At 41.3% G+C, this 15,149-nt stretch overlaps 1 protein-coding gene across 2 annotated transcripts in view; it reads left to right on the forward strand.

The window, feature by feature from the left end:
* LOC129102001 (protein unc-13 homolog B-like) overlaps positions 1-15,149 on the forward strand; it is a 71,688-nt gene that overhangs the window by 38,386 nt on the left and 18,153 nt on the right. For both annotated transcript variants that reach the window (XM_054611908.1, XM_054611909.1), the window contains exons 9-17: positions 903-1,196; positions 1,316-1,406; positions 10,173-10,219; positions 10,441-10,519; positions 11,317-11,391; positions 12,449-12,668; positions 12,770-12,997; positions 13,131-13,272; positions 13,511-13,683. In XM_054611908.1, coding sequence (XP_054467883.1) covers positions 903-1,196; positions 1,316-1,406; positions 10,173-10,219; positions 10,441-10,519; positions 11,317-11,391; positions 12,449-12,668; positions 12,770-12,997; positions 13,131-13,272; positions 13,511-13,683 — 1,349 coding nt within the window. The remainder of the gene's footprint in view (positions 1-902; positions 1,197-1,315; positions 1,407-10,172; positions 10,220-10,440; positions 10,520-11,316; positions 11,392-12,448; positions 12,669-12,769; positions 12,998-13,130; positions 13,273-13,510; positions 13,684-15,149) is intronic.

Raw genomic sequence — 15,149 nt, forward strand, 5'->3', positions numbered from 1 at the left:
AACAGTGTGTGTGTGTGTTGTGTGTGTGTTTGTGTGTTTATTCTTTGATATAGGTATTTTGTGTGAAGCATCTACATAATTTGACATGTCATTTCGAAACAGAATTCCTAAACAAAATTTACATATTTATTTATTCATGGGCCAAGTGAATTTCTTAAATAGAATTCCTTAGTTTATTAAAGAGAGGCGATTTATTTTGCTACTCCTTTGATATGGATTCATTCTTTGCCTGAACTTATACTATATTTAAATGACGTTCATTTTGAGTGTAGTCCTCATAGTTCTGCACTTACTGATCATTTAGTAATGTCCTCAGTAAATTTGACAAATTTCCTTTCCTCTTTAGTTTGCTAGGAGAAATATGTATACGCTCAAATACAAGCATGACTGCCTGCAACATTATGAATAATGTAAATTTTGTGTGAACATGGAATTCTGATTTTAGATGTTTTATTGTTTGTGGAGAAAATTATTTTACAGATACCGTTTTTACATATTAAGCTAATGTGCATTCTGCCTCTAAAAATGAAAGCAGATATGAAATGGCACTATAACATTTCGATTCACACAGATTATCTGCAGGTGTCATATACTTTGTATGTGTTCCCTCTTGTGGACAGGTGAAAAAAACAGATATATAGTCTTTTCTTTTTAGCAAGACTAGCAGGAACAGGGTTTTATACCTCACACCACAAAATGGAGCATAATCTTATCTGTGCCATTTCTATGTAAAAATGCAACTTTTAGTTTGTTATGTAACATTCCCCACTTATCTAACCTTGTCTAAAGTAAAAATATAAACTACAAAAATAGTTAGAAATAATCTTTTACCCATGTTTTTAAATGAAAAAAGAAGTGTTCTGACATTGATTATTTTCCTCACCTCTCTCTCACTATTGTAGTCCAGTGGAAAGTAGTCGCTTTGGGTCATCAGGAAACTTGAGCCAGACCAGCTCCCAGCTTAGTGAGACTGGCCAGGAGAGCACTGGAGGGTCAGAGCTGGAGGAGTCTTTCCACTCCTACCACAGTACTAGCTTTCATCCCTCCACCAATGGGCAACCACACACCAATGGACATCCTCCCACCAATGGAAACTCTACTGTCGGTGAGCAGCAGAAACATGGGCTGTCCCCTGAAGTAGGACAGGGCCTGAGAAAGGACACTCCAGCAGAGCGAGGTTCCTCTAAACTCGTAAGGTACGTTTTACGCTCAGTATTCAACTCACTTATATATGTGCAATAATTAAGATGCATGGGCACCGAGTGATTGTCTCCATCTCTTTCTGCGACCCTATTCTTAAATCCATGTAATCAAGGTTCCATGATGACGGGCCGCCATTACCCTTTTCCCCATCCAGAGTTTGTTGGTTGAAGGCCATCAATAAAGTCAGGGTTCAGCTCCGGGAGGTAGGCAGTGTTTCACTTCAGTTCCTCCACCAATATCTGATCTGTCATCACCACCTGAAGTCTGACGTCCTTACTCTCTTTTTCTCCCTACCCTACCACGCGCACACAAAGGTTATGCAGACGTACAAACATTTGCAATTCTTTGAAAGTGGTTGAGTTTGACCTTGTTGGTTGTTTGAGACGATGCAGAAAAAGTGTATGGGTAATATTAGCAATTATTAGCATTATTTTTCGCAACATCACACGTTTGCTCCTCTGCACCCATGTGATAACACATGTTTATTCTTGGGAATTGTGGAGTACACAGGCTGACTTTTGATAGCCTCTGGGAAGCAACAGTGGATCTACTTGGGATTCAGCACCTCATTGGTGGCGCCCCACAACCAATTTTTACGTTATATATGAGTGTATTTCATTTAGTTTGACCCATCCAATTAAATTGCAGCAAACTTGTCATAAGCCTGCTCCTCTGTGCCACGGCTGCCCAGTAGATGCTCCTTTAACGGTGAGGTGAGATGAAAGTGTAGGGCTGTCCCTATTGTTATTTGTTACTGAATAATAAGTATTTTCCAAAGTATTCAGATAAATATATATATTTAAGTATTCAGATAAACGTATATATTTATCTGAATACTACAATTGAATAACCAAATACCTACGCAAAACAAAGAGTTTAACAGGATAGTCCAATATTCGGGTCCTAGCCTATGATACTACTCAATTATAAAAAGATATTGCGTTTGTAATTAATTTGAGATGCTCAGTATAGGCCCCATCTCCCTCTTAGTCTCACTCTTCATTGGTTGATTTTATCTCTTCATATGGCATTGTGATTGTGAGGCTATGTCACTCTAATGACTTGGGTCCTTCAATCACTGCTTCAGGGGCCTAACATTTGCATTAGTAGATGGTTCACTCATAGCAGTACTCATGTTCTACTGTGAATGGTGACTCAGTGGTGGTCATTGAGTATTTTATCAGAATTGGTGAAAACGGTGGGTTTTTTAGGGAAATGCTTGATGAACTAAAAACCGTGGTCCAGGAACAACAAGAAGCTCTTATTACTCACCATCTCTTCTCATTTGAACAATCTAATGAGAGGGAAGGCTGTACCGCAAGAGATTAGACATGGCAAGTCCATCATCAGAGCTGTTAATCCCTTAATCATCTAATTTTCAGACAACAGTATTAACTCCATGAGTGATAGATGATAATTTGAACCATTTGGAGCCCCTCCTTTTTCTGAAAAATACACTTATACATATAGGAAATCATATGCCATTATTTTGATATCTATCAAGTCATATTTCACTTTTGGTGTCAGCATTAGATGCCATGTAGCCTCATATTTAACCAATGCCAATCTGGAGAATTTGTATCAAGGGAATGTAAACTGATGCTAAATCTAGTCCTCCATCTAATGGGGAATCTTTAGATGGTGGTCCTAATGAAAACATGGGAATCTCTCAGCTCTAGCTAGGGTTCATCCCCTTGATTAAGCTTTTTATGGCACAGCAGTAAAGAAGTATATAGATTATATAGAACCTCGATTGGCTCCATTATAATGATTGCATGGACTCGTTGAGAGGAACATGTACTCTTAAGTGATGGCAGATTGAAGACATGAGTATAACTAGAAAGCAAGGTGAAAGCTGTCTAAGTGCCATTTATTACAGGACGAAGGGGAAAGACTGTAATTAATTAGATTACAGTCACCAGCATAACAGAACACTGTAAATCAAACTTGAATGCATGTTTCAATCCAAAGAATAGAATGAGATGAGATATGTACCGTGTTTAACGTTTTCTGGAAAATGTTCGCACACAGGGGAAATTATAGAGCAGGAATCAAACTGGCCCCCACAGCTATTTCCAGTATCAGTTTCAATACCCATATTTGCCATTTTGAAGCTTCAGGTATGGCATTTTGGCAGTCACCACCTTGGTTTTTTGCCGTCTTGGTCTTTTGGCCGTCGCCATCTTGTTTTTTTGGTTGTAGCTGTCTTGTTTTTTTTTGCAAAGTACAACTAACGCTGGACTTCTATACAATATTTTTTGAAACCAGAACCCCCTGATGTGCCATTAGAAAGAATGCAAGTTTAAGACACTTCCACATTGGCTTAACTTTTAAAACCTGGAGGTTTCCCTCTGGCTGCTTTCTTTGAATATAAATGATTTCCTCTTAACAATTTTCCATTAACAAGGTAAAAGAAAGCAAGGTGTGTGTGTGTGTGTGTGTGTGTGTGTGTGTGTGTGTGTGTGTGTGTGTGTGTGTGTGTGTGTGTGTGTGTGTGTGTGTGTGTGTGTGTGTGTGTGTGTGTGTGTGTGTGTGTGTGTGTGTGTGTGTGTGTGTAGCAAGTGGTACTGATATATTTATCATGGGTTGTTTTCACTTTTACTTATGAATAGAAAGAGAATAATCCTGAATATCAGCAGCCGGCAGATGTGAAAACACAGAAAAGGAGTAAATGTGACTGAGAGCTGGCAGTCTCACAGCCTCAGATCAGCTTTGTGCTGGAATTTGTTGCCAGAGGACAGAGGGAGAGAGAGCGGAGAGAGAATGCGTGAGGGTGGGAGCTGAGAGGGGGAGTGGGGATGGCTACTTAACGAGAGTGAACTGCTGTGTGATCGTGGTCTGCTACTGTCACGTTTGCTGTACCAGTAGCAGAAATTAGTGCATCTCTGTCAATAAGAGAATTTCTGCCGTGTGATTGAGGCAGAGCACCACCTTTTGATAATAGGACTGGGGATACATTTGAAGAAAAACGGGGAAGTTGCTATTACTGATCTGCTAAGCGATCCTGATCTTGCAAGATGACATCTACAGGTTGTTCTTGATTATCATTTTTTCCCAATAAGGTAAGGTTTAAAATTGAATGTATATGTTTGTTATCCTTTCAATAACTTAATGTCAAGTTTGTGTAGACTTTGATTAAACAAAAAGCAAAGACGCATGTTATACTGACCAAAACTAACTGTAAATAGAAAATATCTTATGTGCCTTAGTGCTTCTACAGAAACATCAGATTTTCAGTTTGGGTTGTTGGTCAGGTGATCTAAATTTTCATAGCAAATGTCATACTTTGTTGAGAAGTCTACTTAAAAACCTCAAAAGAAAGATCTCTTCTGCCACAGACTATTTACTAAGCAGAAAAATGAAACTGCTGCAGGCTATTACTATAACTGTCCTGACGAGAAAAAAAGCCTGACCCCAACACCCCTTCTAAGTTCCTTTATCCTGGACAGCTAACAGTGACTATCAGAGAGCAGCCATAGAAGATCACGGCTGTCTGTAAAAAGAGCCGGTGGCCCTCAGAAGTGAAGCTAAATGTTTCGATTTTATTTGGTTGGAAATGTGTTATACAGTCCAGATATCCCTGTTCATGTTTGATAATCAGACGTGAAAGAACAATTATACATAGCTTAATCTCAGATTGTCTGGTTCCATTTAGCTGATACGCTCATCAAACGCTTGATTTCAATTTAACTCAGAAGCGATAGGAAGAATTGTAGGCTTGATAAGACTTTTTTTGACAACGAAACCCTTATCAGGCTCAAGTGCTTAATGGAGAACTCCAGTCCAGGGTGGGTTAATTTATTTAGCAACTATATATATATATATACTCTCTAAAATGATATACTTAATGGAATAGGGAATCCACCTTCCAGAACGTAGACAATCACATATCATATACTATAAAATAAATGTACAAAATAATTGTAGTGAGCTTGTTAATTTCAACAGGGGAGAAAAATATCTTGAAATCAGCATGCATCATTCATAATCCATAGTATTAGCAATTGATAACATGATTGTGTGTGTGTTTTGTTTAAGGCTGTAATTAAAGCCTTTATATCAGAGCATTTGTAGAAGACTTGCTAAGGCTGTAGCCCTCTTTTTTAGTCACAGATAAAGAATCCAAAGAAACAAAAAAAGAGATGAGCCGCTAGTTATTTTATTTTTAAAGTCCGGTAAAGTAAACTCAGAGAGTTGTTCCTAAACACACTATACATGTTAGAATAGTTACTGCTGAAAACGTGAAAAGACTGTGACTGTGTGTCTCTGCTGTAGCCTACTCTGTCCCTAATGTTGCAGCTGTTTAACGGTTAAATGGTTTTGAGCAAATTGACTCGTTTCACTATCAGAATTAGCTGAATTCAGTCTGAAATTAATGATTTTACTTTCATTCAAATTCACGCAGGGCGAAGCCGGAAGTTAGCCCTGGTTGTCTGGTGCACATGCCCTGCCCGTAGAGCATGTGTGTTAACATTCTGCAAAAGTAGTGTGCAGCACTGAGATGGCCACTAAATCGTAAGTGTCGAGCAGTATTCCTACATTTCTCTGCTCTTTAGGGGCAGTCAGCAGGAATTGTCTATGGTACCATTACAATAAAGGGATTCTCTAAATTTTTGATCCGATTTTCTAAATAGCGATGCTCAATAGACAAAGTTGATATCACTGAGCTGTGCCTAGTATATACTACTATAAAATGTAGAAGCATATAAGACATATCCATTTAATTGCTAAACTTTTGCACTTTCTTGCAAGACTGTTGTATGTTTCACATGCAGAAATTTATTTTGATGCACATTTACACTAAGTATGTTCATGGATTGTGTAATGCCATCAGATAGCTTTAAGTTGTATTTTTAGGGTATTCAATAATCCCTTTAGTGTAAACACTGTAGCCGATGGCTCAGAGCTACAGTGTCAAGCCGTGCAGCTGGTATGGGTGTGAAAGAATGACATGGCCTTAGAGGAAAGAATTGACCTATCATCTAATTACCAAGCTGCCTTTCCAGAGCATCCTAATTACAGAGCTGTAAGCAGCTGCATGCTACACTGACTGAGAGGCGGTCAGTTATAGACATTGTCTATCCTACTTCTATACTGTACTGAGTAATGTAGACTCTGTGACCTCAAATATCACCAAATACATTTATAGCCACTATTAGGCCAATGTAGCATTATTTGCTACCTAGTTATCACAGTGTCATATGTTGAAATTGTTCTAGTTTTGTTCTCATAACTGTCTGGTCTGTTTGTCATACTAATGGATTTGTAGTTAATTCAAAAGAAAAGAGAAATTTGATAACCGAGAAAACGCAATTTCTCTCTATAAGTAGCACATAAAAGATTTTCTTGATTTTGTGGTTTAATACTTAAGTTTGATATCTATTTCGAGACGTAGTAGAGTAATGGCTAAGCAGAACTAACAGAACCAACCAAATACGATTTCAATAGTAACACACAACAAATGTAGATAATTTCCACTGCTTTTTCAACAAAATAACTGCTTTTTCAACTGAAATTTTTTCAGTACAGGCACTCAGTCATTTGAAGATTAAGATATCGGCTAATGCTATGCTATACACCATCCTGAGGGGAAGACACTGAGGAAGGGATTTTTCCATGTGAGGGGACAGCTGATAAAAAGTGCCACTTCTCAGGGATGCTCCCCAGAGGACAACTCAGTGGACAGGATGAACCTTACAAATCGGAGCTTCTGCCACTGTCGCCTAAGAGGCAAGACCTGCAGGAGAAGAGGTCACAGAGCCCCAAAGTGGGGCAAATACTGCGGAGAGCGCTGCAGAAGTGCCTGCAGGGACCAGAGGACAACTCCCTTCCTGACCTGTCATCGGTGGAAACTATCTGCACCAAAGCTGACCACAGCAGTTCAGCTTGCCAGGATGGCATTGGGGTTGTGGAGGATACTCTACCTAGGCTTATTGAAAAGATCCGAAATATAGAAGGTAAAAAGGAGACGGAGGATGAGGAGGCAGAGGAAGGCTCTAGTAACATTGTGGAACATATTTTTAAAGAGCTGAAAGGCATCAACAAGATCCAGGAGGAAATTTCGGACCTGAGGCAGTATTTAACATCTGTGCGAGGCTCGGTGGATGAAGTATCTTGTTGTGTCGATGCGGTGCTCAGTGAAATAGGTGAGCTGTACTCTGGGGCTTCAGCTGCACCTCATCCTAGTCCTGTTTCTAAAACATCACGCATCAGGCGAGGAAGCCTGGGCAGACAGAACGCCATTACATCTCTTCATGGGAGAGACACCAGTCCACTGTTGGATCTCAACAATATTGGAAAAGACTGTGTACCATCTCACAGATCACCTAAACAGTGGCAAGCTGATAGAGTCACCCTCCAATCAGACCAGCACACCAACCAAGAGAACTCAAATCAGAGTTCAAACATGCACATGCTGGGCCCTACAAAACCTGACCCCTGCTACTTGGAGCTTCGTCATGGGCATGACTTCCAAAGCACCAGCTCTTTGTCATCGTGCCACAGTTCCAATTGTCAGGGAGCAAGCCTTCTCTCTGGTGACACAGAATATGACAGGTGGCTTTCTGTTGATATGCAGCACAGTATCAGTGGAGAAGGAGGTTGGAGTGAGGAGGACATCTGCTCTTTTGCTAACAGTAGAGAAGAGCTAGAGAATTGTCTGGGTGTTTGGGACAGGTACACCACAGAGGATACACAAAGCAGCACACCAGGTCATTCTTCACACAACAGCTCTGAGCATCTGTCATTGCTGTTTGGACAACATTACAACTCACCTTCCAGTTCTTCCAGTATGATGGACTGGAGGCCCCGCAGACCACCAACAGAGGAAGAACATTTGGAGTGCGACTGTTCTGCAAACTGCCCGTACTCGCGTAGTTCTGGTTACCACACCATGGATGCTTGTGCAAATGAATTGGGTAGTGAGCCCTCAAGGAGTCTGAGTTGCTCCACTGTGCTGTTGACGGACTGTGATGATGGTTACCTAGAGCCACATTCACTGTGCGATGACTATCCATCTTCCGGTGACACTCTTGATCTGGGGTCTGCTGACAGTTTGGACAGGGAGTGGACCGATCACAGCATCTCCAGGGATGAAGCAGGAGAATCATTGTCACCAGAGTCTTCCGAAATAGATCCTGATAGCGCAGCCAAGACCCCAAATGTAGGTTTTGACGTAAAAACTTTTAGCAAGGCTGTACTCACTTTCGGGTCAGCTTTGAAAGGGGCTTTGAAAAAGTTGGAAGGATCCAACCCTGAAGGTGTTAAGGATGATGGTGGACCTGAAGCACCTCCAAGCCCTGTCAGAGAATCCAGTGAGCCCAAGGAGGAGCAGAGCAGTACAGATTATACAGAGGGAGAGGTCAGTCTGACAGAGAATCCCACTCAATTCGGCACTCCAATGGAGGAGAGTGAGGCTTCCCTATACGTGGATTGTGATGAGAATCATGAGGACAAGTCATGCTTCCTTCAAGCATCCCCCCATGAAGGAATCAATTCACCCTGCACCCTGACTGAATGTCACCCTGCAGAGATTCCCCAGGACAAAGGAGAATGTCCAACAGATGGGGAACTGTCCACCCTTGAGTTAACACCCGACAGTTGTCCAGCAAGGCAAGACGGGAGTCCGTTGGACTCAGGGCTCAGTACAGATGAGGTGCGGTTGAGTCCAATTAGGGAAAACATTGTTCTTGCTGAGGAAAATCAAGAAAAGTCTACAGATGCAAGTCACAAAGAGCGTATAGCTAATTTCCAGCGCATTCTGAGGGAAAAACGGCTAACCCGTCATAGACTATCCAAATCTGCTCAGGGGTCCCAGGGGTCCCATTGCTCTCAAGGGTCTCAGGGATCCCAATCTCAAGACGAGTTTATCCCAGGTATATTCTTTACTTTAATCGCTGGCAAGCCCAGCAGTAACAGCAAAAACATACATATTAAGCATGTAATGATCAGATGCAATTTGCATATATAGCACTGATATTAAATGTATGTATCGTTACACATGTATCAGTTATAAACACTCGTACTTTCTAATCCTACTGTAATTTTTTTTCTTTGCAGAGTGTGGGAGTGAAGATAATCAGGTTAACATTAGCTCCATATTTACACTACAGTTGTTTTTTCCTGTTGATTTTGGTCGTTGTGGGATGATTGTGTTTATTTTTTTCTCCATTGCTTGTCTTTGTCAAAGGGAGTGCTAGTGTGCACTCCCAAGCATAATGCACTATATGCAAATGATACAGGTCATCATCGGGCTCATTTATTACTTTATCCTGCTATTCTGGAAAAGATGTCTCATCACTTCAGTTTTTCTGTATACTTAATAATTGATTATTGTTTCATTCATGTTGTAGCTTTAGAGTACATATCCCCAGTTCTATTTCCGGTGCTAGTGTTGGCACAGCTGCTTCACCAGAAGTTTTTCAAAGGATAACAGAAACTTGTGCTTTGAGTGCTAATGCCAAAGGGATCAACTTCTGTCATCTGAGAGACAGATATACAGACACAGATGAAAGACTTTTCATTGAGGGAAAAGTAAAAGAATGTGTAGCCCCCCCCCCCCAATCGTAAAGTTGGTGGTTTTGGGAAATCCTTGCAAGTGATTTCTCTGCTTTTTCTAAATTATCTGGGGTGTGTGTTAAAGCAGTCGGTGGGCAAGCAGATTTTACTTGACCAGTGAAATAGAACTTATTCTGTTGTATTGTGTCTACACAATGTTGGTCCATCATTGCATTTTACATAACATCTTTTTCAATTAAAGAGTTCGACAACATTTACTTGATCTTGTGTTCTAAAGGCATCATCACTTTTTTTATTTGCCTTTGCATGTTCTGTAACACCAAGAAGGTCAAACTCAACCAAATACAACTTTCCATTATTCCAACTTCCCTCTTTTCATGCTCTACTGTGTAATATCATGTGAAAGCCTTTTTAAGTCGTCAGCCTAAATTCTCAAATTTGAAATCTTGTAGGTCCGAGATGAAGAACCCAATGCCAGACAAGCCTGGGACAAACCAGGGTAAGTCATATATACAATCCTATAAATCATTTGGTTTGCTGAGACAATTTTAGGTTTATTGTATTTTGGGAAAATGTAATTAGGAATTGGTAGCACTAAATTCGCTTTGTAATACTGTTGTGACCATTGTGTTGTCAGTGGAAATGTCCTGCAGTGCACTGCTGTCTTATTGTATGTGGGAACTTTTTATTCACTTATATTCTATCGTGGTTGGTGCACAGTGGCGGATCTGGTCTGTATGGAATTGACAGCATGCCAGACCTGCGTAAAAAGAAACCCATCCCCTTGGTCAGCGATGTGGTCAGTACCAACTTGTCATTCCTTCATTATAAATATCGTATGTCATATGTCAATGGTTTGTTTATGTTCTTTCTTTGTTGAGTGCACGTCTTTCTATATGTGAGACCACCACAGAAGTCGCAGTTCTCATTTTGGAGACGAATATGAAATCAGCCTGCTAATTTCTCTCTCCCTCCTCTCTTAAACCCAAAACTATTTCCCACAACTCTCTTGAATGCATTCACTCTCCTTGGTCAGGCTATGGTAAGTTAATAGAACCCAGTTGCCACTCCCTTTTCTACTGAAGCTCAAAATATCAAGTAGGACAAATAAAACAGCATTCGCCTCAAACACGTATGTCTACAGCATGTTGATCTCTTTGATCACAAAACTCTTGTTTAATACAAATGAAAGCATTTGCATGTATCCTCTTGGTCACGGGTAGTTTTTTCTTCCTACTTGATATTATCATTACAAGATATTATGAACAAATCACCTTTTGGTATTAACACTCCCGTGGCTGACGGTCTTGGCATTGTTTGATACTAGTTTAACTTTATCCTTTTAGTAATCTCCTCTTCACTAGTCTCTTAAAACTAATAATACTCACATGGGTTTTCTGAACATCTGGTAAGAATTCCATCATTGGGACAAAATAATAACCCTACTCACCACCCTTAGAACCACCCTAGCCACCCTTTTAACCATACTCACCTTCATTGTTATAGTCATATTTTGAGCTGTGCTTGGTTGTGGGTTTTGTTTGTGTTCGATAAATGCTGACTCGGCCGAAATATCCCGTGTCACGTGTTGTTCAGTCTCTCGTCCAAGCCAGGAAGGCGGGGATCGCATCTGCCATGGCCGCACGGTCCTCGATCAAGGATGAGGAGCTGGTGAGTACATCACCTTACACTTTAAGTTACACCAAAACATTTTTAGGATTCAGGGCTCTTATTTAGTTTTAATTCCTTGCCTTTAAAGGTGCTATCACCCCATGTAGCTGGGTTCATTTGGTCCGGACCAAAAGGCAAAAGTGACACACATTTTTTGTTCTGTTCCGGGTCCTGTTCACACTGACTTCTTACAAATGAACCAGGAGGAGTAAAGATGAAGTTCTACAGACTGACTGACTAAAGTAACTCGTTGATTTGAACCCCTTTGGTGATTGTCATCCTGCATCATCAGGGACCACGTGGGGTAGTAATGAGTAATGAGATACTGCATGCAGGGTTGGAAGTAGAATAAAGTTCTTGCCGGTATTACAATCCCAACCTTTATTGCTTCATATTGCCCTGATTTGAACCCCTTTGGTGATTGTCATCCTGCATCATCAGGAACCACGTGGGGTAGTAAAAATTCTGGTGACTGACAGAAGTTCACGCAGCACTTTAATGCTTCTGATGTGTTTATTCACGTTAAGAACTGATTAGAAGTATTAGAAGTATTATTAGAAATGTGAATAATGGTGGAGACAAGACTGTACAAAAGTCCGAGATGACTGGTGAGAGCGCCCGGGAGCACGCGAACACTCGCACAAGGGCTTATTACTATGGGATAGCTGTCACATACTTTTCAATGGAGTTAATGAACTGACAAAATACACAGGGTCAGAAACAAGCACAGCAGTTTTGACATCTCTCCTTTTAATTAGGGAAAATACCTGTGCTGATGTGCATGTGTTGATTTGCATTAGTAGGTTATACATGGCCTTATATACAGAGGGGGATGCAAGGATGATTCTTGAACAGGATTCAAAATCAGCAGATATTAGTTGTTTAGCTTTTGTAATCAATACTCTATGATAAAATCCTGTAAATGGTCAGTTTGCTTTCAAACCAAAAAAGAACCTCACGCTTGGAAGCCTTTTCAGACTTATTAGAGGCAACCGGACCAGAGATTGGTTTTAGTTAGATGTGAAAACCACCTAAAAAAGGTGTCTTTCTTCTGTAGAAAAACCATGTGTACAAGAAGACCCTGCAGGCTCTCATCTACCCCATATCCTGCACTACGCCACATAACTTCGAGGTGTGGACCGCCACGACGCCCACATACTGCTACGAGTGTGAGGGCCTGCTGTGGGGAATAGCTCGCCAAGGCATGCGTTGCTCCGAATGCGGGGTCAAGTGCCACGAGAAGTGCCAGGAGCTACTGAACGCCGACTGCCTACAGCGTGAGTACCGCCGAGAAAACGATTAAACGTCACATGCACTACTACAAGTAGTAGTTTGAAATGTGTTAATCTGTATACGTTTTTTTTTGTTAAACACACAGGTGCTGCGGAGAAGAGCTCCAAACATGGAGCTGAAGACCGAACTCAGAATATCATCATGGCCATGAAGGACAGGATGAAGATCAGGGAAAGGAACAAGCCGGAAATCTTCGAACTCATCAGGGAAGTGTTCATCATCAGCAAAGCCATCCACGCACAGCAGATGAAGACCATCAAGCAGAGCGTACTGGACGGCACTTCCAAGTGGTCGGCAAAGATCACCATCACAGGTAGAAATTTGATGAAATCAGCCACAACTTTAAAAATGAACTCCTCAGCATGAATCTCAGCAGCGTTCACATGTGATTCTTGTTAATGCCAATGTTTTTTCCTCATGTCTTTGTTCCTCCGTGGTTGCGCTAGTTTTTTGCGCCCAAGGACTTCAGGCAAAGGACAAGACGGGATCCAGCGATCCGTACGTCACCGTTCAGGTGGGCAAGACCAAGAAGAGAACCAAGACCATTTACGGCAACCTCAATCCGGTCTGGGAGGAGAAGTACCACTTGTAAGTCACCATAATTCCTTGGTTGTACAATGTGTGTATAAATGTTAAACCTTTCCCGTGCAAGGTACTGTCTAATGGTGCAAGTGTTTATATACAATAGGTCAGAATCCGAAGTTTGAACTCTTAAAAGGTTTATGCTTGATCTTCATAAACACTAGAGCAACTCAATTGTTTTCTATAAAATTGTACCCTATTCTTCAGTTTTTTACATGTTTATTTTTTCCTCTTTTTCCGCTAGCGAGTGCCACAATTCCTCTGACCGAATCAAAGTACGCGTGTGGGACGAGGACGATGATATCAAGTCGAGGGTGAAGCAGCGTCTGAAGAGGGAGTCCGATGATGATTTCCTGGGCCAGAGCATTATCGAAGTGCGAACGCTGAGCGGAGAAATGGACGTCTGGTACAACCTGGGTCAGTACGCCGTCTTTTCATGGACTTACAGCAAGACATACACTGTTTGTACACCTAACACTTGATATATATATAGGTGACGAGATAGTCACAAACCTAGAAACTCACTCATGCACATTTAGAGGATGCAGATGAAGAGCAGTTCTACACATAAAAGAGACTGCACCACCTCTCTTGGTTTCATCTTCTTCACCATAAAACAATAACTTATCTTACCCATGGGTAATGAGATACTGCATGCAGGGTTGGAAGTAGAATAAAGTTCTTGCCGGTATTACAATCCCAACCTTTATTGCTTCATATTGTCCAAAACTTTCAAATCACAACAATTAGTTTGGTTTGAAATTACAACTTAATCCATTTACAACAGTTCACACTGTGTGTTAAGGAAGTAAAGCTGCACGCTCACACCATTTTGCCAGCAGACTTACAGGAGTTCAAGTCTACTTTCTCTTAACGAACAATTGATTTACTACTGAAGAAGCGTGCATTCTTTTCACGTGTTTGTTTCTGTTTGGTGCTATGAGTTCCGTTTCCAGAAAGTCCAGTCAGGTTTGCTTCAACCTCATTAGCCACGTGTCCTTTGCCTGCAGGTATTTTTTTGTTGTTGTTTTTTTACAAAGGCATGGAGTGGCCCCCAGGCCCAAAATGACCTGCATGAAAATACTTGCAGTCCATTTGCGCTTGCTAAGGGAAAAAAATCAAAAACTCATCTTCTTTTCCACCAGGTTTCAAGATGAGCCCTGAATACTGTCACTATAAAAACACAAAGGAGCTGATTTTATCGGTCCCTTGTGCAATTTACTACCAGCACAAATACAGGTTGGACCCCCCCCCTAGGATAAAATCTTTTCCTAAGCATTGTCTTTGGCCAATCTTTAGACTGCCCAGCCCCCCACCGCTGACTTATTGTCATGTTGCTTTGATTGATCGCAATCCATTAAAAGCACTTTGTCCTCACACCCATGTTGTATGTGAGAGTGAGGCGTTCACTGTCTTGTTTCTAGTTGATTAAAAGTGCTGAAAGTGGCATTGATAAATCTTCCACTGGGACAGCCCTGAATATGAATGTGCCTATAAATATGCTGTGGTTTCCTGTCAACTGGGAGACATTAAGTGCTTGATTTTAATATCCCTATGATCATCACATCAGCAATACATTCCTAAAGTACCGAGTCGTCATCATCACAATGAATGATCATTCGTGTAACAAGCGCTATACCATCTCTATCTTCTCGTCCCACCGTACTCCCCCCCCCCTCTCCTCCTGATGTGCGATTATCAAGAAGCGGCACTCCAGTCGGAAATCGACCCTCTTCCTCCCTGACACGTGCAAATTACCCTCAATGATGAGCCTGTCAGGGCAAATAGCAGGGGTGAAGCTCCAAGTGTCTTTCAGCGATCAGGCGCACATCCAAGCAGCCCCTCTGCCATTGTCTCCCTCACTATCAGCCAGAGAGGACTTC

The sequence above is a fragment of the Anoplopoma fimbria genome, chromosome 14 (genome assembly GCF_027596085.1).
Source record: "Anoplopoma fimbria isolate UVic2021 breed Golden Eagle Sablefish chromosome 14, Afim_UVic_2022, whole genome shotgun sequence".
Taxonomy (NCBI): domain Eukaryota; kingdom Metazoa; phylum Chordata; class Actinopteri; order Perciformes; family Anoplopomatidae; genus Anoplopoma; species Anoplopoma fimbria.